We start from the raw sequence: 25084 nt of genomic DNA, 5'->3' as shown, positions 1-25084 counted from the left end.
AAGTGGAGGGAAAAATGGGGGGTGGGGGGAAAGGGAAAGGAGGAGCAAAGGAAAGGAAAAGGGTAAGGGAAGGGGAAGGAAGAAATTGGTGTGATACAGTCAACTCTTGCTTCCTTATGGAGTTGTACTTGGAAATTCGGAGCTGATGTCCTGCTTCTCAAACGCTATATACACAGGGTTCTCAGTGGTTCTCTATACAGGCCAGGATGCTTTCCAGCTTGGCTCACACTATAATCTTGGAATCTGGGATTTCACCTTGAGTCTCTGAATTGTAGTACCATACTTGAAAGATGGTAATGTTTGAATGTTGGTTCCTGAGGACATTTCTCTCACTTTTAATCTCTCCTTGAACACTACTTCTGTAGCTCTGATAGCACTTGTTACCCTTTTCACACCTTTCCTGTTTCTCTTATATTCTTTTCAAATAGATGACCAGAAGTCCTTGCAATATTCAAGTTTATACAATGGTATAACAACATTGGGGATGTTTCTTTCAATCCCTTTCCTAGCAATTTCTAACATCTTATTTATTTCGATTTTCCTGAACAGAGAACTGAATTTTTCATTAAATTGCTCAAACCAGCTCTGCCATCTCTTTGAAGGGTGATAATCAAGAGCCTTTCATCATACATAAATGTTTATATATGATGTATGATATCACCTCACCCTTGATATGTGACACCCACCGCTGACAAAGCTACTCACATGCCTTGCTCCCAGCTTTCCTGCTTCAGACAATTGTTGTTGGCCATTGTCCCTTGCTTTCCTAATCAACTGCACTCCCCAGTTGATGATCTCCATGGATATTTACTGTAAGTTTACTAAAGGGGGCTGTAACTACTGAGGATGTCACACACTAAGGATGGAGATCTTGCATGCAGCAAGTGGTCAGATCTGTGTTTCACTCTCTCAGTCTGCAAATTAATACCACTTCCAATTGTACATGTCCTTTATTTTCCAAGGAAGAGATTGGCACTCGAACAGTATTTTTTTACAGCCTAATTTTGTTCTGGGCATGCTTTTATTTGACAATTACAGCCAGGAAAAAGCAACACCAATATTTTTAATAATTCTCTAGAATTCCTTCTAATTCTAATTTCAATAGGGTCAATATATCTGGGATAATTAGTGTCCAGATATAAACTATTCTATCAATGGTTCACTAATAAGGCCAACCTTGTTCAAGTCAGTATTTGTTAAATATAGATATTGCAAATTCGGCTCACTTGTGAGCAACACTTTCATTTCTGAGATTTGGGACAGAAGAATTCTTCACAGTGCAATGAGTAAGTAGGGATAGATGTAGTTAAAGCAAGTATGACACCTGTCCAGTGTGAAATTTTATGACCTCAGAGATGGTATAGTGATATAAAATTGCACCATTCTTCTGGAAAGGCTGAAACTAATCGAGCAATACCTGTACTTCCCTAAGGAAAGGTCAAAGTAAAAAGAAGAATGAGTTAACAAGACAATTCAGCAGGCTGGAATTCAGACATTTAGACTGAATTAACATCCTGAACTTACTTGGCAAGCAATGGAGACCCAAGCAAATCCATTTCATTATATATTGAGAAAATCCAAAATGTTCCAGGCTGACGTGACTAAGCACCTACTGAGCCTTGACCATCCTGGAGCACAGAAGCATAAGCAGAGCAGAAGAGCATTTACACTACTGAATAGTGAAAGAATACGTACAAAAAGAAAAGACTCCCAGGGGTAGCATGCAATTAGCAAAAAGCCCAAGGCCAGGCTACCAACCACAGTTACAAATTTTCTTCAGAAAGATTAAAGATTGATGCAGAAAGGCCAGGTTGGAGCAATGTGAAAGTCAGTTCTTTCAACTTGACATTTAAACTGAACTAATATCCTGAAGTTGCTCAGGGAATGAGAGAGGAAAAACTATCAGGTAAGGCCTTTGAGGACTTTTATTGAGCTCTTGCAAGCCATAACAATAGAGAAAGTAGAAAGCAATATTCAAGGTGAATTTGCTAAGTGAATTTTCCCAGAGATAGATGTTTTTAAATGCCCAGATCCATGTTGAGGGCATCAGAGCAGAACAGAGATCTACTGGTATTTAAGCAGGGATAGATGCAATCGGGAACTAATGGCAATATCCATTCTATTCTCTGTGCAAGGCAGTAGCTTGCAGTGTTTTACAGACATATAACCAACACTTAAGTATGTTCAATGGGAATATAAAAATGTGTATACCTCAGTATTTTCCAGGTAAGGAAAGCTCCCTTCTTTATGGGAGTGTTCGCTCAATTTTTGTTTGTCTGTTTGTTTTTAATTTAGGCTCAGAATATTTATGAATTTCTTCCTTTTTAATTTCTGTGCAGGTCAGCTTTATTCAAACTTTGTTTATATTTAATCTTTAATAGGCCAGATATAAGCACCAAGACCTCAGGTAAATGGAAATCTATCTTTCCATGTTTGGGGCAGTTTCAAGTGAAGTGTTATTTTATCAGATAAAATTAATATTATAGCCTCTTGAAACTGCAATGTTGTGCCTCTTCTGCCATGTAAGTGACCAGAAACAACAGTCCAATATTGTTGAGATCCCCTTAGAAAACACCTTACATGCTTTTTATTATCTGAGAAGCTGTTTACTTGACAGATCTCTCATTTAAATTTAGAGTACCACTTTTAAGTACAGGAGGTCTGGAATATACCCTGAAGCAACCCAGCACATATTCATCTGTGATTAATTTAGCTGCTTAGCAGATGTCAGTTGTACTACTGACTAAAAGTCAAACAATCACCTATTTGTTGTAAGCCCAGGTGACTCCACCTCAAGCCAAAGACAATTTTTGTTGTTTTAAGATGGATATGGTGTAGACATTTTAAAAGAAGAACCATGAAAATAAAAATATGCTTAATGAACAGGGAAGTGAAGTCGCAGGGCCCTAGACATTATAAATTAAGAGTGAATGTTCATTTTTTTTCAGTTTTATACCTTGAAATAACAAGGCAAGAACTAATTAAGGCCACAAAGGGGACAGTGGTTAAGTTACAATCAAACCTGAATGAAATAGAAAAGTTGGAGAGTCAACAGATTAAAAATAACTTGAGAAATAGATTCATGCACCTTATGCATATTTCTCTGAAGGAAACATTGGCTACTTAAGACCTTATCTTTTACTTTCCTATCCTTTACCTGTCCACAGGGATATTGATTTACTGCATAAGGATTCCTGAGCTTTTTAATATGAAGATCTCTATAATTAAGCAGGTGAAGAGTTCATCTAACAACTGCATTACTAATGAAGCCAAATTCAAATGAAACATCTGCCTAATAAGAAGAAATGTGAAACTCTCTACATGATGTTATAAGTGGGTATAATTTCTCCTGGGAAGATTCAGATGAGCGCTCCTTCAGTAAAGGAGGCTCCCTGTAAAGCAAGTGTCGGGCGCCAACTGGAAAGTGCCTGAACAGAATCTCTTTTGTTCCAGCAGGAGCAGAAGTTTTGAAAAGCCATGTTAGTACTTAATTCAAAAAAGCCTCAGAAGCCTCTACTCTACATAGTTCACCAGGATGGGTCTCACTCTGCTGGAAGCTGCTCTCCAGTGGGGTGCAGTGCGTTTTCCCAGACCTTCCCAGGAGCAGCCACCTGGCCCCCACAATTCTCTGCTGTGGCCAGGGCAGCGCTCTTGACCACAGACTGCTCACTTCCTCCTGCTCCAGATGTATTTTCCCACTTTTTCCCCTCCATGCATTACAAACAAACAAACAAACAAACATTAATAGTCACCCAGCTGACTGCCCCAGTGTTTAATCCAATGGAGTTACACTGGGCATTGAGTGCTCTAATGTCATATTCTACCAAGGCTAGTAATTAAAGGCACTCAGAATATTGGTAATCAACTGTAATTTACTCAAATTAATACAACACTGCCTGAAATATAAATCAGTGTTTAAAATACTATTGGCCCTCTTTCTGCCATAATTTTTCATTTGTGACAGTGGCCCTCACTTTACTATCAGGACCACTGAAATAAGTATAGTAAGTATAGTAAGACAAAAGATACTTGTAAATTGAAGTATGATCCCAGTTTCAATCTGCTACAGACAACACAAGCTAATTTCTGTGGGGAAACACAAAAGGTGGAAAGGATTTTAGGTGTGAGAAATAACAGCAGGTTTCAGAAAATAAAGCAAAAGTATTTAGGATTCAGCTTTGCTTGTGAAAACTAGAAGAAGGTACAGTAATGCAGCAGCAAGGACATTAAAACAATGGTTAGGGTTTCTAGGTTTGGCCTAGATAGATTTTGGAGTTGCAAAAAATATGCTTAGCAAGACAGATAAGTTTAAGCCTTATAATGGGATATTGTATATTGTTATGTCAAGGCATAACAAGCCAGTATTGTGCTCAACAGTTGTACGTGTGCTGTTATGGATTGGTTAAGACAGCTGTCTTTTAGAAGCATGCTGATTGGCTAAGAAGCTTTTAAAAATGCTTTGCAACCAGGAAGTTTTTGGATGCCCTTGGCAGCATAAGCTTTGTACCAACTCTGTCTCAACTTAGTATGTGAGACTGATAATGGAATGAAATAATAAAAGGCTCCTGGAGCACCTGACTAGGCTCCCCATCCTGCTTGTCGACGAAGACGCTGACAATTCCCACTGATTCACCAAAAGACGGAGACAAATAGCCTGCAAAGCAGCAACAATTTAATAAAGGGGAATAATTCCATAAAATATCCTGGTTGTTTATTTTAATAACAAAGGTTGGGGGGGGCGGGGGGGGGAGGCAAGTATAGACCTATAAACCCCACAACTAAACTTGTGATAATACAGATTTGGGTTGACTGCATGAACATGAGAGAACACATTCTCACATCAAAATTGTGTGACTTCTCAACACTTCTCTGCTGTATTGATAAGGCAAAGTGAGCTGAACCAGTATTTGCACCTTTACCCTTGCTAAACACCAGGGAAAATGAACTATTATGGGAATGCAAAGCTAGAAACACAGAAACCCTCTTAGCATTCTATAAGCCAGCTGCACTGCAACAGAAGTGTTTCCTTGGCAATTTACAGATCAGCTAAGGTCAAAATAACTCCTATCATGACAGTTCTACACTGGGAAACTGATTCACAAAAATGAAAACATCCTGTGGGAACATGCAAGTTTGAGACATTTCTGGTGGTAGTCAAGTGTCCCTGGGCTTCTCTCATTCCTTGACAATATGCCTGATAGAGACCAAAAATGCCAGGCCTTTTAGTGCTTAGTTACCTCACAGAGAGATTTTATTGAGGACAGTGGATGTCATGGGCATTTTAGGCCATCAGCTCCAAGGATTTCCAGGATCTTTTGTTCCATGTCACTTTGGCTAAGCACTGCTCTACAAGGGTATCAGGGCCCTGAGTGGTTTCAGGGTCAGAGGATACTGGGGTTTTTTAACATCAGAATGTTCCAGAGGAGGATTGTGTAAACATAAAATACTGATTAATTGCTAATCCGTGAAAAATAGCGAGGTTAAGACTTGTGTTGTGTGTGTTCCCCTTACTCAGGAAAAAAAGCATCTTCATCAAAAATCTCTAACTGGAAAAAGACGAGAAAGTCTGTTTCTCAACCAGGTCTATTTAAAACAGTATTCACACTTGTCTGAAGTCAAGAAAGAAAGCCAAAATTTTAGACATTCATGTGCACACAAAGCTCTTTTTCTTACAACAAGCTGCCTTTAAAGAAAAAAAGAAAATTCCAGTTTCCATAATACACATATACACACACTCAAATTAAAACTAAACCTTCTTGGAAAAGAAAGACATGGAATAGGTGAATATTTTAAAGCATGAATAACTACATCCCTCGTACTGCATAAAACTACCTCACAAAGTGATATAAAGGTTTCGTCCCCGATCATCCACCCTGCTCAACTCTCAGCATGCTTGGATACCCCACAGTTTTGCCTCAGAACTCTCTAAGAAGGTGCCCAACAACATCAGTGATGACTTCCAGTAGGTGGCATGGAAAAGGCTGCATGAGGTTTGGCTCCATCCTTTCTACATAGTCCTCCAACTTGTGCCACAGGCTTGCACTCCCCCACATCTCTGCTATACAGATCAGGGTGTAGCATACCAACTTTCAGCTCCACACTAGAGGAGTGTACAACTCTACTGAGCTGGAAGTCAGCCCTTGTCTTATTTTAGACACTTTGGTTTTGGCAAATAAAGAAGATATGGACTACCATGTTCAAAGGAGATGTATGGTCCAGAGGATGCTCAAGGCCAAATGCTGTGTTGTATGAACACAGGCAGCTTGTGCCATCAGTTTCAAGGTCAAGGAAGGTTCCTGACCATGTAGAAACATGCCAATATTGCATATGCAGACTTACCTGCATGCATGCTCCTGCATGCAGAGTCCACACAGACACATGAAAAAAATTTGTTCTGCTTCTACAGTGTGTATGATTTAAAAGACTGACCTTTATTTCAGATAAATGTTGAGTTTCAACATGGTACAAAGCTGAAGACAACATAACTTTGCATCTCTTTCAATATGTTGTACTTATGCTCATTTAGTCTGTTATATTCATATTACATTTGGGTTTGGCTCCACTGAAAGTTATTGTTGGTTTCATAAAGGAAGCATACACGTTTCAGCCTAGCTCTTCAGCAGGGTATAACACTCACCATAAAAAATACAGGATATAGTAAGTGATAAAAATATTACAATATGAGTAATTGTTGAGCAAAAATAATATCCATTACAGATAGGTTAGACCACCTTAGCTTTAGTCAGGTTAAGCTCAAGACATAGGATCAGAAAACATTGGAGATGGTAAGACAAATCCTACTGGGTTTTCTCACCTTGAGTTTTTGGATGAAATAGCTCTAGTGCCAACTATCCAGGGAACCTAAGGTTTGACTTATTCCATTTGTAGTGAAAAAGTATGATCATTCTCATTAACTTACATAGTTTAATGCCTTTCTTTTATTAAGGTGATACAAGCTTGACAACTCAATTGCATTCCTCTGGCCGTAAGACTTTAATCTGTGTTTATACAGATGTACTCATGCAGATGTGCAAGATTCAATTGAGATGGTAAAAAATCCTATCTAGTGGGTAGCATTACAAACTAACGAAACACTGGATTAGAAATTTTGAAACAAAGTTTATTCTAGATTTTACTTATTTACCTTTCCTCTTTTATATGCCTTTGATTTTCATTCCGTAAGCACATAATCATTTGCATCCCTTTCATACCTCTGTAGCATGTGGGTATGTCACACCATTGTTCTTGACTATATGATAAAGTTCTCAGGTAAAATTATTTCCCTCTGTTACTGCCAATATTTACTGCCTCAGGCACCTTTGGTATTTTCAGTAGGGGAAAAGGGGCTAAATCACAGAACCAATGAACAGCAATAGCTATTACAAGTGCCCCATGCGAAACCTTGGAGCTATAAGTAACACAGGACTAATGATGAGGTGAAATAAGGATGAAAAAGTCAAAGCAAACATCCTTTATAACTCTCTTTGCTCCACTAGGGAAAAGCAGAAGTACATTTGGCTTGTGGGAGATCTTACAGCACCTTCCAGTAACTAAAGGTAACCTACCTACAAGAAAGCTTGAGAGGGACTTTTTATGTGGGCATGTAGTGATAGAACATGGGGAATGGCTCCAAACTGAAAGAGGGAAGGTTTAGGTTGGATATTAGGGAAAAATTCTTTATTGTGATAGTGTTGAGACATTGGAACAGGTTTCCCAGAGAAGTTGTGTCCTGGCACTATTCAAGGACACATTGGATGGGGCATTGAACAATCTGGGCTAGTGTAAGACATCCCTGCCCATAGCAAGGGTGCTGGAACTAGATGGTGTTTAATGTCTCTTCCAACCCAAACCCTTCCATGACTCATGACTGCAGGCTTTGCTATATACACTATGGTTTACGTGCTGTGAACCAAGGCCCTCTGCTTTGATGTCTCACCTGGACAACACTGGCTAGGGACTGGCCTCTCACACAATGGCACAGGTAATGTGATATCAAGCATATGGTGATCAGCAGAGAAGGAAGCCTTTGGGCATTGCACATTTCTTCTTTTCTCTGCACAGCAGCCTTCTTTTGTAGTTGGACCTTCAGAAGTGTTTCTCTAGGGGACAATGCTACAGTGCTGCTACACGTAGGAAAATTTATTTTCCTCCAAGTCTTCTGTCAGGGAGTTTGCCTGAGGTCACAAGTTACTCTGAAGTGGAGTTAAACTACAGAAGAGTAAGTAAGTGTAGCTAAGTTCTTCCATGCTGAAGTGTAAGTACAAATCCTCACATTTTTTTACCCTGCAAAACACCCTTCTGTACATTTAACCTTTCCAGTTTTATAAGTGATGAGCAAACAACAACAACAAAAAAACTTATGCTTTTTCTTATCAAGACAAACCTTTACTAAATCATACCCTGAACTGAGATGTTATTAGTGCTTGGTATTAATGTACACCAATTGCTGTAAACTGAAAGACTCATGAAACCACAGGCTATTTTTTATGGACATAGAGCATTCAGAGATTAATGCATCAGATCTTAATTTTGTATTAGCTTGTTATTAAAGATTATGACAGACTTATTTTCCCCCTGGTTTATCTAAAGTATGAAAAGTGGCAAACCCACTATTCCTATTTTCTGACCAGCCATTAATTTGATTTACAATGAATTAGTGCAGTGCCTGATTTATGCTAAAGTTTTATCACTGCTCCTCTGCAAAATGCAGAAAATTAACTAATGATTTATAATTCTGCAAGCACAGGGGAAAGAAGACCATAATCTTTTCTCATGTCTGTTTCCCTTCCAGCATGATCAGACCTCAAAAAATAAAGATCAATCTGATGACCTGCTTTTTTAATTAGAAATACTGAGAATAACCCTGAGTGAGTATACCTGTCACTCATGAGTTACATGTGTCTGTGGAAGCACAGCTGCTAAAGTCCTTAAAGACTTTGAAAGGTATTTTATGTTGGATTAACTCATCATAACTTTACTCTCCTAAAAGCTGAGATGGTGAACTTATAAGCCTTGCAAAGCTATACACGAAGAAAAAAAATGTGACCTTTTTCCTTTATTTCTCAGGATTTGACATTTTTCACCACTGTTACAGAAAACACTGAATTTTATTCCCTTGAGAATCCTTTAATAACAACTGGTATAAACATAGTGTGCAAAACTGAAGTATTTTTGCAGTTGAAAGCAGAAAACCCCAAAAATCAATACTATATTTACAATGTCTTCATGATAGCTACCTAATAATCACTTCAACTCCAGGGAAAACCCTAATAGTTATGAAAGAGTACAAGACTAAGTAAGCTCTTTAAAAATTAAGCATGCTAGTAAATCTTTCTCCTAGCTAATGAAAGCAACTTTTTTTATTCAAGCAGGCTTCACATTAAAATAAAACTAAAAAAAAAAAAAATCAGCTAACAGGAATAATAAGCACTTGCTTCACTGAAATATCCTTGAACAAAAATGTAAGGATAGAACTGTCTGAAACATGAAATACTGACATCTCAAAATTGCTGTTTATAAAAGTGTGAATGTCAGAAGTTAGTGTCAGAATGCTACAGATTTTGCTTGAAAAGTTATGCTACATTTGTACTTTATATTATGACCCAGCATTAAATAACAATGACATAATGGTATAATAATTTAATTATCATAGCATTGTTTTGAAAATAATTGAAAACAGGTACCATTAAAAAAAATAATAATTATTGATACACCGTATCCTCTTTGCAAGATCCAACTATTTCCTTGTTTTCCTGTAATATAATTTGCTTCTTTTAATGCACCAGCAGCTGACAAAAGTTACTGGTTTTGAGAATAATCTCCTTGATGTGATTTTCTTTTTCTACTGGATACAGAAGGAACATAGAGAGAAAAAAACTAGGCTAGTTATATTCTTAAAATGTCTTGAATTCTCACATGTAATTTCTCAAAACCACGTGCTTTCCCTCAGTACAGTAGGAATAGTAGTATCAGCTTTGCAAAGCCTTGGAAAATCAGTGTATATTCACAGCACCTTCAAACCATCAAAGGAAAAAATTTATGGAAATCTTTTACTGAAAGAAGGAAGGAGGAGATCTATCTATGTAAAGAATGGTGTGAGGGTAAAGGAGAAAAGAAACAATATGGACTCATGGGCCATGAAGATGAAAGTGGTTACAGAAACTATCAGAAAACTTTTAAACAGAAAGAGTTGCTATGCAAGGATTTCTTATGCATGTAATACCATCTACTGATTGCAATCTGAGTCTGAATAAATTACATATTCAACATAATTTAATAACTTACTAAGAAGTAGCAAGGTATGACTTTTTGTCTTTTTTTTTAAAGTATTCCATGGCTTTTTTACCAATAATTTTCAAAACAGCTGTTCCAGATATCACCTCACCTACAGTATTCTGATAATTTTGATCATGTTAGAAGCCAAGAAGGCTTGAAAATAATCAGAACTTCAAAGAACTGATCACTGATCACAGAGACATGCTATATGCAGTCTAATGTCTTTCAGTGCTCCTCTGCCTCGAAACAACAAAAAGCAGTCAGCTTTTCTACTGAAGATATGATCTAGAAATTCTGAAAAAAATACAGTATTACAAAGGAATGTAAATTGCTCTCATAATTTAAAGCTCATTCTTATAGCAAATACCATAGACTCAAACAATAAAAAAACATGGCCTGAGTGTCTGTTACCACAAAATGTTCCTGTTATCATCACAGAATCCAAAAAAATGGTCTGTTGCCAGGTTTGTGTTCTGGCTGTGTAGTGGCTTGCACATGAAGAATTTGGCAAAGGTCAAACAACTGCCCAGTGTGCCAGTTTGGCCAAATCTAGAAATACATCTTCTGAGAGAAGGCAGGTCACAACCACCCCTCCTCCACCATGTTCCGGAAAAAAATAAATTTTCCTCGAAGGAAAGTGAAAGAGATAAAAACTGTTTATTTAACAAACACACAGAAAAAGGGTAATGATGCTAAATAATAAAACCTCTCGGCCTGCTGAGAGAAACCTGGGAAAATTTCAGAGTCCTTCCGTAAATCTCTCTCCCCCTCCTTGGACCTGGGATGGGGTGGTGGGCCCACCTCCAGGGCCAAGGCCTCGGTGGAAATTCCTCCCGACGTATTCTGATGTTGAAACAGTCCAGCAGAGAAAAAAAAAGGGAAAAAAGAAACTCCCAGGAAAACAAAAGTTCAACTCTCCGTCTCTCTCCGGAGAAAGAAAAAGGAGCTGAAAAAAACCCAGCCAAAAGCAAGCCGGGTGCTTTCCCCACTCTCGCTCTCCTGCCACAGCTGAAAAAAAGTCTCTATCTCTGTGTGACCTTGAACAAGCTGCAAACTGCTTTGAAGAAGTTTTGCTCAGGTTTTCCTCCCCCCTCTCAGGCTCAGTTTAAAGGCACAGTAATTTTCTGGGCATGGGGCAGCGATAGGGGATACATGTCACAAAGTCACCCCAAGACACCAGTAAGCAGATGTTGAATATTTACTGCTATGTGCGTGCTGAATGCTGTACAGAAGACTTGGAAATATTCTTTTTTTTTTTTTTTATGATAGGCTGTATTACTTTATAGCATTTGATAATCCAGCAGACCCCTTTCATTACATTTTGTATGCTTATTCCAATTCTCTCAACCTGAGATTTGTATTAATTAAATTCCCTTATTTTCATGATGATGTGACAGAAAACATCTATTAATTCATTTGCAAACTAAATCTCTTTTTGCTTTGAATGAGATGTAATTATTATATATTTATGGCAAGGTTTAAAAATTAAAGGCAAAACTACTTATCATTCTTGTTCTATGCCACCAGAAACTAGGAGAGAAAATGTATATGAAGATCCAAAGGGAAGAAATAAAATTTCTGAACATACAGTAAAATATAACAAGATATGGCTGTCTAATGAGTATAGATGACTCTTTAGGCTTAGATGCAGCAAGGGTCAAACATACTTGAAATTAAATTAAATCCCAAATGTACTTAACCACATTAGAAAGGGATCATCGACAGGAGTCATACAACCAGGTCAACATCATCTTCAACTGAATTACTTTTCATAGGACTTATTTTCTTAATTAAACAACTACAAAAATTTTGAAATTTGCTTCCATGGCTACAAACCTGGTTTTATTTAGGATTAAAAAGAAGTTAAAATTTAATGGTTCATAATTGCTTTATCAGTTTTCTCTATATAAATCATACCTTTAGTGCCATCAGAGCTGAAGTTTCAGAAAATCAAGTTTCTCTATAAATAGGCATATGAAGCATATGAAGGAATGATGGAATAATTATGTTCCCATCCTACTCTTTGTATTATGTGAAGATTTTTGTTCAGTTTAAATCACTAAGCATTCTGCCCTAATATGCTCTCTTCCTCCAAGTGATCATTCCCAAAAGAGATGGAAAACTAGAAATATTCACAGGTGTGGTTCTTCCACCTTGTTGTCCTTTCCTGACTACTTTAATTAATAAGGATATAGGAAATGTTTTTACAGATATAATTGAACTGTTCCAAATAGTACAGATATAAAACAAGATTAAGGAATCAGAAATCATAAAAATTTACCTCTCTTCTTTACTTTTTCTCTTAGAATTCCTTTGTGGGCACGTGAGATTTCAAAACCACCACTGTTGTTTATACTCAAGTCTTTAAAAAATAACCTAGAGACAAAATCTCACCATAGAGAATTAAAAATTAGTTTCTCTGGGTTTATAATTGAGTGATAATTTCACTCTGGGGCATTACTTCTTACACAAGAGGTGGAAGCACTTTTCCTCCACTAAATTTGGTACTTTGAAGTCTGGAAGAGGAAGTAAGAAAGAGGACCAGAGAGTTCTCTACTGTGTAACTAAGACTTTCCTAGTACCCCAAGAAGGTGATAAAACTCATAAAGGTCAGGACATGGGATAAAAAAAGGTGACCTGATTCTCCTGTGATATCTAGAGGTCAGAAATCATGTGGCACTTTTCAGAAGAAACAAAAAAACCTGCTATAAAGGGAAATAGTTGGGTAATTCCACTGCCTGGACTCGCATTTTGGTCACTAGTTAAAACTAGAAGTTTTTGAGGAATTAAGCATTAACAGGTGCATCACAGGCTGGAAGACAAGACATACTGGCAAGGCCAACTTCTGCCTCATATAGTCTTAAAATTTTCCCTGAATATTTTTTCTCTTTTCTTTCTTTTTTTTTTTTTTCCTTTCAAAGACAAACTCCAAGTAGAACAGGAATAATGACAGGAAAAAAAAGTAAAAAAAGAAAACGTCACATGGTAGGACTATCAGGTCAAGTTGTAAGTCAATTTACTCCAGAACCCCATGAGACACTGGCCCCTTGCCCACTTCAAGACACAGTCTCTTGCACTGCGTACAAATTGCACGTTTAAGTCTTTGTGCCCTGCTTGCAGTCCTTTTCATTGTTTTCCATGTCCCAGCTACATTTCACAAAGAGTTGCTAAGCTTTGTTCAGGCACAGCTTTCAATAAAAGACGACTGACAATGAGATGAAGAGTCTTTTATAAAACCAAACTGAAAACTTTTCTTGGAACAACCTTCTGGGACTCTTCTTGTCCTTGAGCAGGATTTTTGCATGTAATGCAGATAATGCAGGCTGAAGAGATCTCTTTTAAAAGGTTTGCTAATTTTCATTAGGCTGGTTCACATGAGTTCTCTGGGCCCCTCAGTGGAGGATTTTAATCATGTTGTGTCTTTTGTGCTACAGTGATCACAATGCTAATCTCTGTAATTCCACATTTGGGAGCTCACTTTTCAAAGTGTAAACAACTGACACTGACTTCACAAAGAAATTTTTTCCAGAGGGAATGCAACAGTAGAGTCACAGAGAAACATCACAAGCCAAAAACTGGAAAAAAAAAATAAAGTAATTGTACAAGGAAAAAGAAACCATCCTCAATTTCCCTCCCCTGTGCTGTAGAATGTGCATGAATAAAATACATGCGAATAAATTTTGTGAGGGAGAAAACTTTGCCCCTTTGATCAGATGCAATCATCCAGATAAAGCCAGCATGGAAAAAAAACCCCATAACTTTAAAAAAATAAATGCAATTCCTAAGGTTCTTCAAACTTGATAAATGGCAAGATCTCTGAGATAATGGTGGAGTTGTGTTTTTATGCTGTTTAATGGCATTTGCTATTAACATTATTCATACAAGGATGCTATTGACTTGTAATTGCTTGAAAAGATGGTCTTTCATAAAACCTGTATTAGTGAAATCATTGAGCTTTTTACCATTACACAGATTGCAGATGACTTCATGGGATCTATTAATGCTTCAAGTGACAGAATGCTACAGCACCTGACTAAATTTTGAGAAGAAAAAGAGAAAGGCAGACCTATAATCACGGTGCATGAAAACAAAAAATGAAGGCACTATGCGAATTCTTGCATTAAGTTTCCCAAATCTCTTAAGATATTTCTTCCACCTCAATAAATGTACACTGCACTATTAATAATGGCATAACTCCCACACTCTTGACTTCAGGGTGTAAGACCATTATTGCTCTAACATAAAAAACTTCTGGAGATCTGGCAAAGCTATGAAATGCAGTTAGAAGATGCAGCAAGGAGCTGAAGTTGGGATAATGCACTTAGTACGTTTGCAATGCTCCCACATTACTTGAAATATGTGACACAGAGGTTCACAGAAGGACTTCACATGGCCAGAAAATTGCAAGGTATTATTTTTGCCCACACCAGAAAGTTACAATTAACATAGTAAACTCTCTTAATCTTTTTTAAAGTATCCTACCTACTCTTTTTACTTTTAGATAAGAACTACTATATTTTCATTTGCATATTGCTCATTGCTTCCTCTAGCTTGAAACATTACATACTTTAGCATTTCATGAACTATCCCATTTCTTACAGAACAGTTAAAGGACCTCAGACTAAAGGGAAAGAAGCCTGTACTTCAGTGACTGTGTCATGATATGTTCACTAGAAATTTACATATGTGTCACAGAAAATGTATGAAATGTAAGGTTTTAGGATTATGGTACTGAAAATAGCTTCTGGTATACCACAGAAAGCTGAGGACTGATGAGTTTTCTGATTGAGATGCTTTTTGGTGAAATATAACCTATCAAGAAAATCTTTTACAAACACCAGGAAAGCATTAGATATTTAGTGTAAAAATTTAAGGTTTAGCTATTCAAGACTTCACAAGTACTCAGGCAGCTCTTAGGACCCTTAGTCCTAACTTTAAAGATATGATCTAATCCTCACTGGAGTTCCTTTGCATTTAACAAGTATTAATTCCCTAAGGCCTGTCCCTCCAACAGGTTATGCAAGATTGGGTTCCATTCTCTTTCACTTCCACCATTTACAAAATTTCTCAGGATCCTCTAACCTCAGCACCGCACAGGCTTACTGACCATTCTGGAAGGCATGAGGAGAATGGAGAGAGGATAGTGAAAAATGCTATTCCTTCCCTCTTTTTTCTTTTCCTCTGGACAGCTCATTAATCAATCAACCTAATCTTCCACCCAGTCTACCCAGTCTACATGACCAAAATGGCTATAGAGGGCACACATTGTTTCTATGATACATTGTTCCCTCAGTATGTTTGCCACAGCTTGACACCCATCAGGCAGATCAGAGATTATGAATACTTTTGATACAAGTGAATTAAAAAAAAAGTGAATAGAATAACGTGAGTCTCCATTCAGCACTGGAGGCTACAGAAGCTTCATCCATACAAGTATTTGTATGCTATGGATGGTGGCTGTTGTCAGCAAGGGCAGTGAGACCTGAATGAAAGAGAAGCAAAAATTTTAAGAAACATGTATCTTCTGCATGATTTCAGTACCACGTATTCCAAGACCCTGCCTCTTACTTTAAGGTGATGGCAAAAGAAACTGCTGCCCAGAGATCAGATATGGACTGATACTTCACTTTAATGGTTTACAATCACAGGAAGTTTTTTCCCTGTTGCACAACGTTTAATAAGAGTACTAATGTGTGATTCATCAAAGGGATTTTACTGGCCCACTCAGTACTCAAAGAGGAGCAGATTTCCCATTTGGGCTTCAAGTGTTCTCAAAGTTTTGACAAATTGTGTAAGACAATCAAACTTAATTCCTTATGATTAATCAAAGCAAACTACATTCACTTTAATTCTGTAGGAGAGCCTCAGTTCAGGGATTTACTGGGTTTTTTTTCCCATTTAACACCTTTAGTTAATTCATCTGAACATTTTAGAGAATTGCTTTTTAGAGAACACCTATACATTAATTCCTCTCTCATTATTCATCATTAAACCATTTCATTACTGTACCAAGGGTATTCAGACTTCACAATACCACACCCTTTTCAGGGTCTTTTGTAACATTCATTTTGGAATATCTGCAGAGCACCTTAAACCACTGCGAAAAACATCACTGTAGTAGGAGGAGTAGTAGTAGTAGCAGTAGTAGTAGTAGTAATGGTGGTTGTAGTTAAAAAAAAATTACATGTGGCTTAGAATAACAAAGAGAAGCTGATCCTTGGGATAACTCAATAAATCACAGTAGAATTGCATTACTGTATAGTTAAGTTTCCAGAGATTAAGAAGCAGAAATAATTAAAATGTCATAATCCAAAATCAGGAAGAAGAATTCGCATGGATATCTTATTTATAAACAGGTAAACAAGTTTTTGCTTCATTACAACTGCAAACTTCACTCTGATATGCTAGTTTTCTCAGAACACAGTATTACCAGCCACAAAATCAGTATCTACATGATATCTGTTTGTTCTGACTGGAGCTTCAGGAGAATTAAAAAGATTGGAGAAGACTTCACACTCTTTCCTTGAGGCTTTCTGCAGTCTTTTCAATTACATTTTGGCTTGCTGATTTGCTCTCAACCATCAGTACTTCCAAATTTGATAAAAGAGAAATGCAGAACCTGCCTCAGAGCAGTCTGCACTGTGAGAGCAGGCAGCTGCTTACCTGTTTAACCAAGTACAGGAGGCGCCCGTAGCAGTACATCATGACCATCACAGGGACAACCAAGCAGAAGATGAAGAGGCAGATGATGTAGGATGTGGACTCAGCTGACTCTGAGGACCAGCGTACCGAACAGCTTGTCCCTGCACCTTCTATCCCATAACTGCTCCAGCCGAGCAGAGGTGGCACGGTCCAGAGCAGGGAATAAATCCAAGAGCCACCGACCGCCAGCAGAGCCTTGCGGTAATCATCGCTGCGCTTGTGGCACAGGGTGAGAGTGCTGTAGCGCTCGTAGGACAGCACAGCCAGGGAGATCAGGGACACGATGCCTGCAATGAACCAAGCAATAGAAATGCTTACTTCCATTATTTTGCATGTATTCATTCCAAATCCCAAGAAAGCAGATGATTTTTTTGGTTATTATATATTTGAAGCAACAGTGAAAACATTTCCATTATTCTGTGTGTTAATCCTCACTGGTCCTGGTTGCTCTGTCCATCATGTCAAATTTTGTTTAACTCAGATTTATCTTACATTGGAAGATTTTTATACTTGAGAGATATTCATCTTCTAGTCAGGTTTTCAGCTTTATCTGTTTTAGTATTACTAAGAGGAAATCAATTTTCTATCTGAGGCGATAAAATGGTGAAATATTCCCTTGATAAGAACTATTCAATTTTTAACATCCATGAGCATTTCCAAATAGTGCATTGACTTTTACATAAAAAAGAAAAAAAAAAACCAAAACTATATATTCAAAATTGGGAGCCCCAAAGTGAAAGAAACTTTCGCTTCTCTTGCTCTGCGCCATCAGCTAGACGAACCTTCAGTTCTGACCACTCATGCATGGAAAAAGCAAACAAAAGTTGTAATTTATGGAATCCCAGACCACAAAAGTTCAGGAAAAAATGCCATTATTTTTGGATTTGGCACAGTAAGACTTCAAGGTTTGAACTTTTTAATAGCACTAAAAAAATGTCCACATTATGACTGGGATATGGCAGATTGCAACTTTATTTACATATATATTACACAATCAAGTTTAAAAGTGATTTAGGTTAATATTGAGCCCTATGTGTCATAAACCTGCTACGTCTTCCAGAGGAAGGCTTTAAAATTTGGGTTGTAGGATATTTCCATTCTCTTTTTCAAGGTTTGGGACCCAAGCCCCTCTACAAAACCTTATGGTGTTCTATGGCAGGTTCTTAATCACGACTCAATGGAGTGTGTTTTGTTTTTTCCTATGGTTTTGTTCTCTTTGCAGCCTCCTTACAATTCTTTGCAGCCTCCTTACAACACTGGATACCACTTCAAGGATTTATGACAGAAGGAACTTGTTTGAAGATCTTTAAAACCATATTTTCCAATATTTTCCAGTCCACTCTCTTTTGCTCCTGTAGGATGAAAAACCTGAATAGATCAACATCAGTCCAGCTCTCTCCACAAGTTTTTTCTTCATCTTTGCTATTAGCAACAGCCAACTACACAGTAGCACTGAGATACATAGCCTGCCAAAATTCTCTGATTTTGAGTGGTACCTACTCCCAGCAAATGGCTTAAAAGAAAAGGTGTTCTTCAGAGGAATCCATAGATGTAATCCATTTTCTGCATTTAACTGTCAGCTTCTCCTGTAGTTCCTTCCCAGGCATGGAATAGAGGTGAGTCAGAGACTTCCCTTGGGAATAACACTACTCTATCCTGTACCTGGGCAAAACACCCTACACACAGACCCACACAGGGCACAGTGAGATATTCTCCCCAGGCACAGCATTTTGCTCCACTTTTCATTACAATTCAGTGACTCATTTCTGAGTTAACTGAATGCAGGCACAGATATTTCTGTCATCCTGACAACAATTTGCAGTTACTTTGTGCGGAGCTGGGCACGGCAAAGGACCCAGGGGAAATGCGAGCACTGCTTGCTGCAATAGGATGCCTTATTTCACAGTGGAAAAGAAAGCAAAAGGGTGTGAGGAGAAGGCAACTTTTGAAGAAGAAAACACCTTTCTTGTTACAAGAGTCTACTAAATTATTTTCTGTACATTACTGGGAAGTCAGTCCTAAAGAGTAGATACATTTACAGCTGTAATAGCTCCACTAAATTCAGCTGACTTATAAACTTGCTTTAAGGCTAGGCTGTTTTGGAGAGAGGGGAGACTTTCTGATCATCCCTCACCTAATCTGATTTCCTACTTAACACCACTCTTGAAAGCCCTTGGACTCAGGAGAAAATAATCTACTGCTCTGTACTTGCTCCCAGCCCACACTTAATTATCTTCACTTTCTTAGCATTGCTGCTTTCCATGTTTTTATCTACTTGACTAAAGAGGTTCTCTCTATCAAAAACATTTATCTCATGTAGGTACCTAAGGCAAAAATCCAGATTTTGTATTTGAAACTTAGGCCTCTGTCAGTTGTTACAGATTTATTTTTGTACTTTAGATTAAACAATCATGGACGAATTGAAAACTGTCTTGGGAATAAGAAATCTCTCCCTTGCCAGCTGGGTTGTCTACAGCAAGGATCTACTGTTCTTGCTCTACCTCTGACAGCAATTGAGACTGCATTTTCCCTACTTTGATGAGGTGACAAGTGAGCTGTACTTTTGCTGAGGATATCCTACATTTCTCTGTGTGTGGTGCTGCCTAGAAAAACCAGATAGGATGTTCAGATTTCCCTAGCTCAGGACCCTGCTTCCTGGATTGCTGCTTTCACCACTGGGCTCTCAGGTCCAGCCTGGCTGACAGCTCTGCCTGCTCATCCCTGTGGTTGTGCTACTGCCCAGCAGCTTCTTCTGGTGTGTACTGTCATGATTTATGGCACACATTTACACTTCCTCTTATCTTCACCTATTGCCTAATACAAGGAAGATGCTTAGCTTTTCTGACGCTGGTATTTATGATGGATGGCTTTGTGGAGTGGATCTGAAGACAACTGACCCTGAATGCAGGATTACTTGTTTTGAGATGCAGAAAAGGTTTATCTTACACTGGCATAGAATTAATGTTCAGATATTGAATTAGGATCATGGTGATGTCAGTCAAGAATAAATCAAATATTAGCAATCAGACAAAACCACAAAAGTTACCCTTAAATAATAGAAAATAATTTTCTTCTCTATACAGAAGAAAATTTGTGATTCTTAATTGCACATCTTGGCAGGAGCCAATTCATCTTCACTCACCTTTTTATTGAGTTCCACTGACATGACACAAACTGCACTTTCCCCTGGAGGACAAGAATTGTAATTTATGGAATCCCAGACCACAAAAGTTCAGGAAAAAATGCCATTATTTTTGGGTTTGGCACAGCAAGACTTCAAGGTTTGAACTTTTTAACAGCACTAAAATTAATACCACTACACATTGACTTCTAATAATTTCAAGATAAGGGAAAATGAGGAATACACTGAAGAGGTAGCTCATAAGAGATAGAAGAATTCAACATTTTTCATGTGGTTTAAACTTAGTAAGCCCAGCTAACTTTTCAGAAAAATTACAATTACTTTGAAAGAATACAACTGTTGCTTTGAAAGACGAAAATATAAATTCAAAGCCAAAATCAAAATACAAATTTAACAAGCAGCTTTTTCCAGCAGTGAGATACGTTTGGTTGAATTGGCTGAGAGTAATTAAAACACCTATTACCCAGGTGAGGAAGAAACAGGAACAACAGAGGTCGCTGCAACCCTGTCTCAGTCTGCTTTATGTGACCCGGGGCAGTGCACACAAAGTCACGAGATGGGCCCTGACTCTCTATGCCCCAACACTGCAGCTCCATCCAGCCTTACAGATGGTCTTTCACCTTGACACAGAAGCCAAGACTGGTCAAAACCACATCAAGAATAACCTTGTTGCAATGTTCTGGCAGAGAAGCTCCAATGACCCTGATTGCTAAGAATATCTACAGCTTTTTAATTAAAAAGAAAACAAACAACCAAACAAGTGTTTTTAATCTCACTCTTTTATTAGTTCAGTAGCTGAATGCTAGAAACACACCAGTAACCTTTCATCAATTATAACAGATACTAATTTGTTGGAGTGAAACAATGTAATTTCATAAAAAAGGCAAAACCAGGTTTTGTGTTCAGCCAGTTTGACACTGGCTGGAAATAAAATATGGGGATCAGGTGTACATGAGCTGTCAGCTTGCAGTGAATGAGCTGCCAGCAATAAACTGACGATTGCCTTGTCCTTTACATGCTTTTCTATAGCACCTGGCGTGATCCTCCCCATAATTTTTCCAGGCACTGATTTTAGACTAACAGACTCACAGTTTCCTCAGCCTCCCTTTTGCCCTTCTTGTAAGCTGTTTTGGCTGAAGCAGAATAAATCTTCTCAGTTTTCATTATGCCTCCCAGCTTTGCATACGGAGTTTTCTTAATGCCATGTGCATTTAATCGTTGTGACCTTTGTCAGAAATCCTGCAGTTACCTGGTATTCTATTTCATGCCCTATCTGTTGCAGTCAGAGGAATTAGTGAGAATCTCATCTTAAAAAAAAAAAAAAGCAATTAAATACTTTAGAATTGTCTCTGAAGAAAAGACTTGAGCGCAATCTCCATGGTCTTAATAACGAGAAAACAAATTTAAAAAATTAATGTAGGCTATAAAAACAAGAAAATAATTATAATTCATTATGCCAATATTTCATTCTTATTGTGTAGTAACATTTATGACTGTGTAGACTGAGTATATTAATTTCAAATGAGTAATTTTTTCTAAAATTGCAACAAAATTAGGTTCACGAATTGCAAATCTAAATGGAATTTGCTTACAACAAATATTTCGAGCCTCAAGCTGTACCTAGACAAATAACTCCACAGGAGTCAATCACAGTGAGAGATGTAATTTGCTCCCCCAACATTTCATGCATATATAGGAACAAAAATGAGATTCTCACTGAACAGTACTGAAAAATGTCAAAAACTCCACTGCAGATTGCATTACAGGAATAGATAATTATTCAAAAGTTAACCATGGAAATAAGTGACTTTGAGACTAGCTGGGTGTGGACCATAGGCCTTTCTACATGGCAATTAGTTGCAGCGAGTAGAGTGCAAGAAATTAAATTTCAAGTCATAAACCAGGACAGACATCTATTTATAGGGCTATCATCTGAGACATTATCTATTATTTACTTTTATTTAAGGATCTGTACATTTCTCTCTGGCAGCACAGCACAGAGTACGCTGTGAAAGGCACAGCAAATCATTACACTTTGTTCCCATGAGTCCCAGCTAAAAGCGTTACCTTTTCTTATTAGTTTTTGCTGGTTTATGCTGCTCACTGATGTAGTAACTGGAGAGGGGATGCAGCTTGTCCATGGTCTGGAGGCTAGGAAAAACTGAGAATCCCATGCATTCAGCCTACACTGGGTCAGAGTTTTGACTACTAACTTAGGTATATTTGCTCTCTTAAATGTCCTGAAAGTCATTACGCTAGAGCACGGTTAGAGTCCTGAGGCATCCTGGAGAGGCCCTGGTTGCATGCTGTAAGGGAATCCTGCACTATGTTCCAGTTATCAAGCACCAGGGGCAATGAAAAGAAGACACAAGTAACCTTAGGCAGACTGAGCGTGGAGGGATGCAATAGCACCTTCTTCAACAAGAAATTAATGGAGAAAAACTAAATCCAAGGGTTTGCAAAAACCCAAGAGAGGTTTGCCACACTCAACCTCTGTGAAGGTTGATTTTACCCACTCACAGGCATTGTCTCATAGTTTTCATTCACTCACACTCTCACACCCACAGACCCACAAGGTCTGTGCTTAAGAGGTCTGTCCAGAATTTCTTCTGCGCAACAGAGAGACCAAGAGACTCCGGCTACCAGTTCATAAAACCCCCTGCTTACAGGTGCCTCCCTGGCAACAAACTGTGTTTTGGATAGAGGTTTTATATGCTTCAGAAGTCCAGTGTCATGAAATCCTCCATTGCTTACAAATGCCCATACTAACATTGTATGTCTGAGGCAAGACTGCTGCTCCCTGTTGGCATTTCCTCCTCTGGAAAGCACGTCTGCCTGGAAGGTGCTCACCTGCGCCAGCACCATTTCTTTCACGGTGAGCTACCATGGAAAGAAATGGCAGCTGTATCATACTGTACCCTTGAGGCCCTGCTCCTCTCAGTGGGTGCAGGATCCTCCAACCATGGGTTGTCACACTGTTACTATCAGCACCCAGTCCTTCAGGTTTGGGCCAGTCGGTATGTTTTACTGCTAGAAACAGCATTCTTTGTTACCTGCACAAGCTGTTCTCACTCTTCTGCTGCGCTGTCATCAGGCATTTACAGACCTTTCCCTCCCTGCATCATCTGCACCAACCTCAGTAACTCCCCAGCAAGTCCATACATGTCCCAGTACCACTGCAACCCATGTCCAGCCCAAACTCAGCTACCGAGATGGAGACAGGACAAAACGCAGCTGAGCCTGGTGCAAGGCATGGAACCAGAGTGTGCCTGGCTGTTCTGTGGCTGAGCCCCATAGCAGGGTGGTGCAAACTGAGCAACCCTGGGGGTGCAGACCATCTACCAGCCATGTACAAAATGCAGCGGGGAAATCGAGGGAATAGTAAGTGTTACTAAGTTCCCACATGGCACCTACAGCACCCTCTAATTACTCCAGAGGGGTCTGCCAGTGGCAGAGGTTAACCAACAGCAACTCCGGCCATTGCCACTTGAATGTGTTGATGAATGAAGAGAAAATAGTGATGTTTCATGCATCACAGGACTCCATTCCTGTATGTGTGTGCATGTAGCACCCATTCTTGTGGGACAGCTTTCACATAATATCCTGGTGTGGTAATTTAACACCAGCCAGAAATGAAACTCCAAATAAGCCACTCCTCTTCCTCCCACCCTTCTGGCAAGAGAGGGACAAAGAGACTATGGCTTGAGATAATAATTTATTGAAAGCAAACAGCAATGAAATAAGAAAAGCACAGTAATAGCAGCAATATTAATAACAAAAGAATACAAAAAGAGAAGGTGCTTTACACACAAGAAGTTGTTCATCACCTCAGCTTAGTTCTGTGTGGCCGCTAAGACAAAGCCAGGATGGTGGCTGTTCCCATGCTCAGTGCCAGAGATGGTTCCTCCAGACAAAGAAAAGATGGTGGATGCTTCCTGCACTCAGCACTCGTGTTCCCAAGCCTGATACAATGAAAACCATGATGGACAAATCTCCCAAAAGCTGGATAGTATGTGCTGTGATGCCTGGTTTTTTTTTCAGATTGCTGTGCTCTACTGGTTAAATTCCATGTAGCATGGCCATCTAGAACTGTTCCACCCTGCTCCACCTGGCTCCATTCAGCACCTTTAGGCTCAGCTTGGCTGGGACCAGGCTCCCCTCTGCCCTTCTGTTCCCTGCAGGTGCTTCCTGCACAGGTGCTACTTTTCAGCACAATGTCTTGGAGCCAAGGCTGCCACTTTTTCAGAACGACAACTCCAGGATGTGTCTTGGAGGAAGTGGGAAGGGGACAGGCAGTGACAACAGAGGACAGGGTCCACAGGGCTGATCCCAGCAATGCCCCCCAGTGAAGAGTGAAACAAAATGACACACTTCCAGGGGCACGCTCATCTTTTCTTCCCCCCGAAACCATGCCTGCAGTGATGATGTGTGTGGTATGGAACAGCAACCTGGCCACATCCACACGGTGCTGAGCTCCACTCCCTCTCTACAGCCAGGACACCTGGGAAGGACATCATGCAGCTGGAAGTGCAAGAGGAGTGTGAACAAGCAGCTGGCAGGCTGGGACCTGCCTGAAGTTGTGCCTTTCCTTTTGAAGTCAGGCCACTGTGCAGTGGCGAGCAGTGAACTCAGAGAGGCAGCGAGCAAAGAAGAGCACAGTGCTGGAAGGACATCAGCAGGGATAGAAGAGGCATGCTCTGGTCTCCACTTACTGCTCTGCTGGTAAATACCTAACATGAGCAACAGGTAGGTCTCTCAGAAAAGTTATGTGTCCTAACACAGCTATGTTCCCTTCTTTCTAGACTCTCAGTTTCCAGCTGCTAAATCTGCTCTTCCATTAGCTGGAAAATATGCTAAAAAGCTCTGTGGCACTGTAAGATGGAGATAAAATGGAGATGCACCCCAAGTTGGGAATATGGGGGAATCCTATGCTGAGGTATTCTTCTGCTGTTTCTTCTGGATGAC

General features: G+C 39.1%; 1 protein-coding gene across 1 annotated transcript in view; it reads right to left on the bottom strand.

Moving 5' to 3' along the window:
• The window catches only part of LOC309571652 (pinopsin-like), a gene marked incomplete at both ends in the record, with an annotated part of 79231 nt that overhangs the window by 38017 nt on the left and 16130 nt on the right, over window positions 1–25084 (bottom strand). The window contains one exon of the mRNA XM_082279346.1: window positions 16939–17264. Within this exon, the coding sequence (XP_082135472.1) occupies window positions 16939–17264 (326 nt within the window). The remainder of the gene's footprint in view (window positions 1–16938; window positions 17265–25084) is intronic.

Source organism: Coloeus monedula (genome assembly GCF_965178545.1).
Source record: "Coloeus monedula genome assembly, chromosome: 3".
Taxonomy (NCBI): Eukaryota; Metazoa; Chordata; class Aves; order Passeriformes; family Corvidae; genus Coloeus; species Coloeus monedula.
This window is presented reverse-complemented; position numbering and strand designations above follow the sequence as displayed.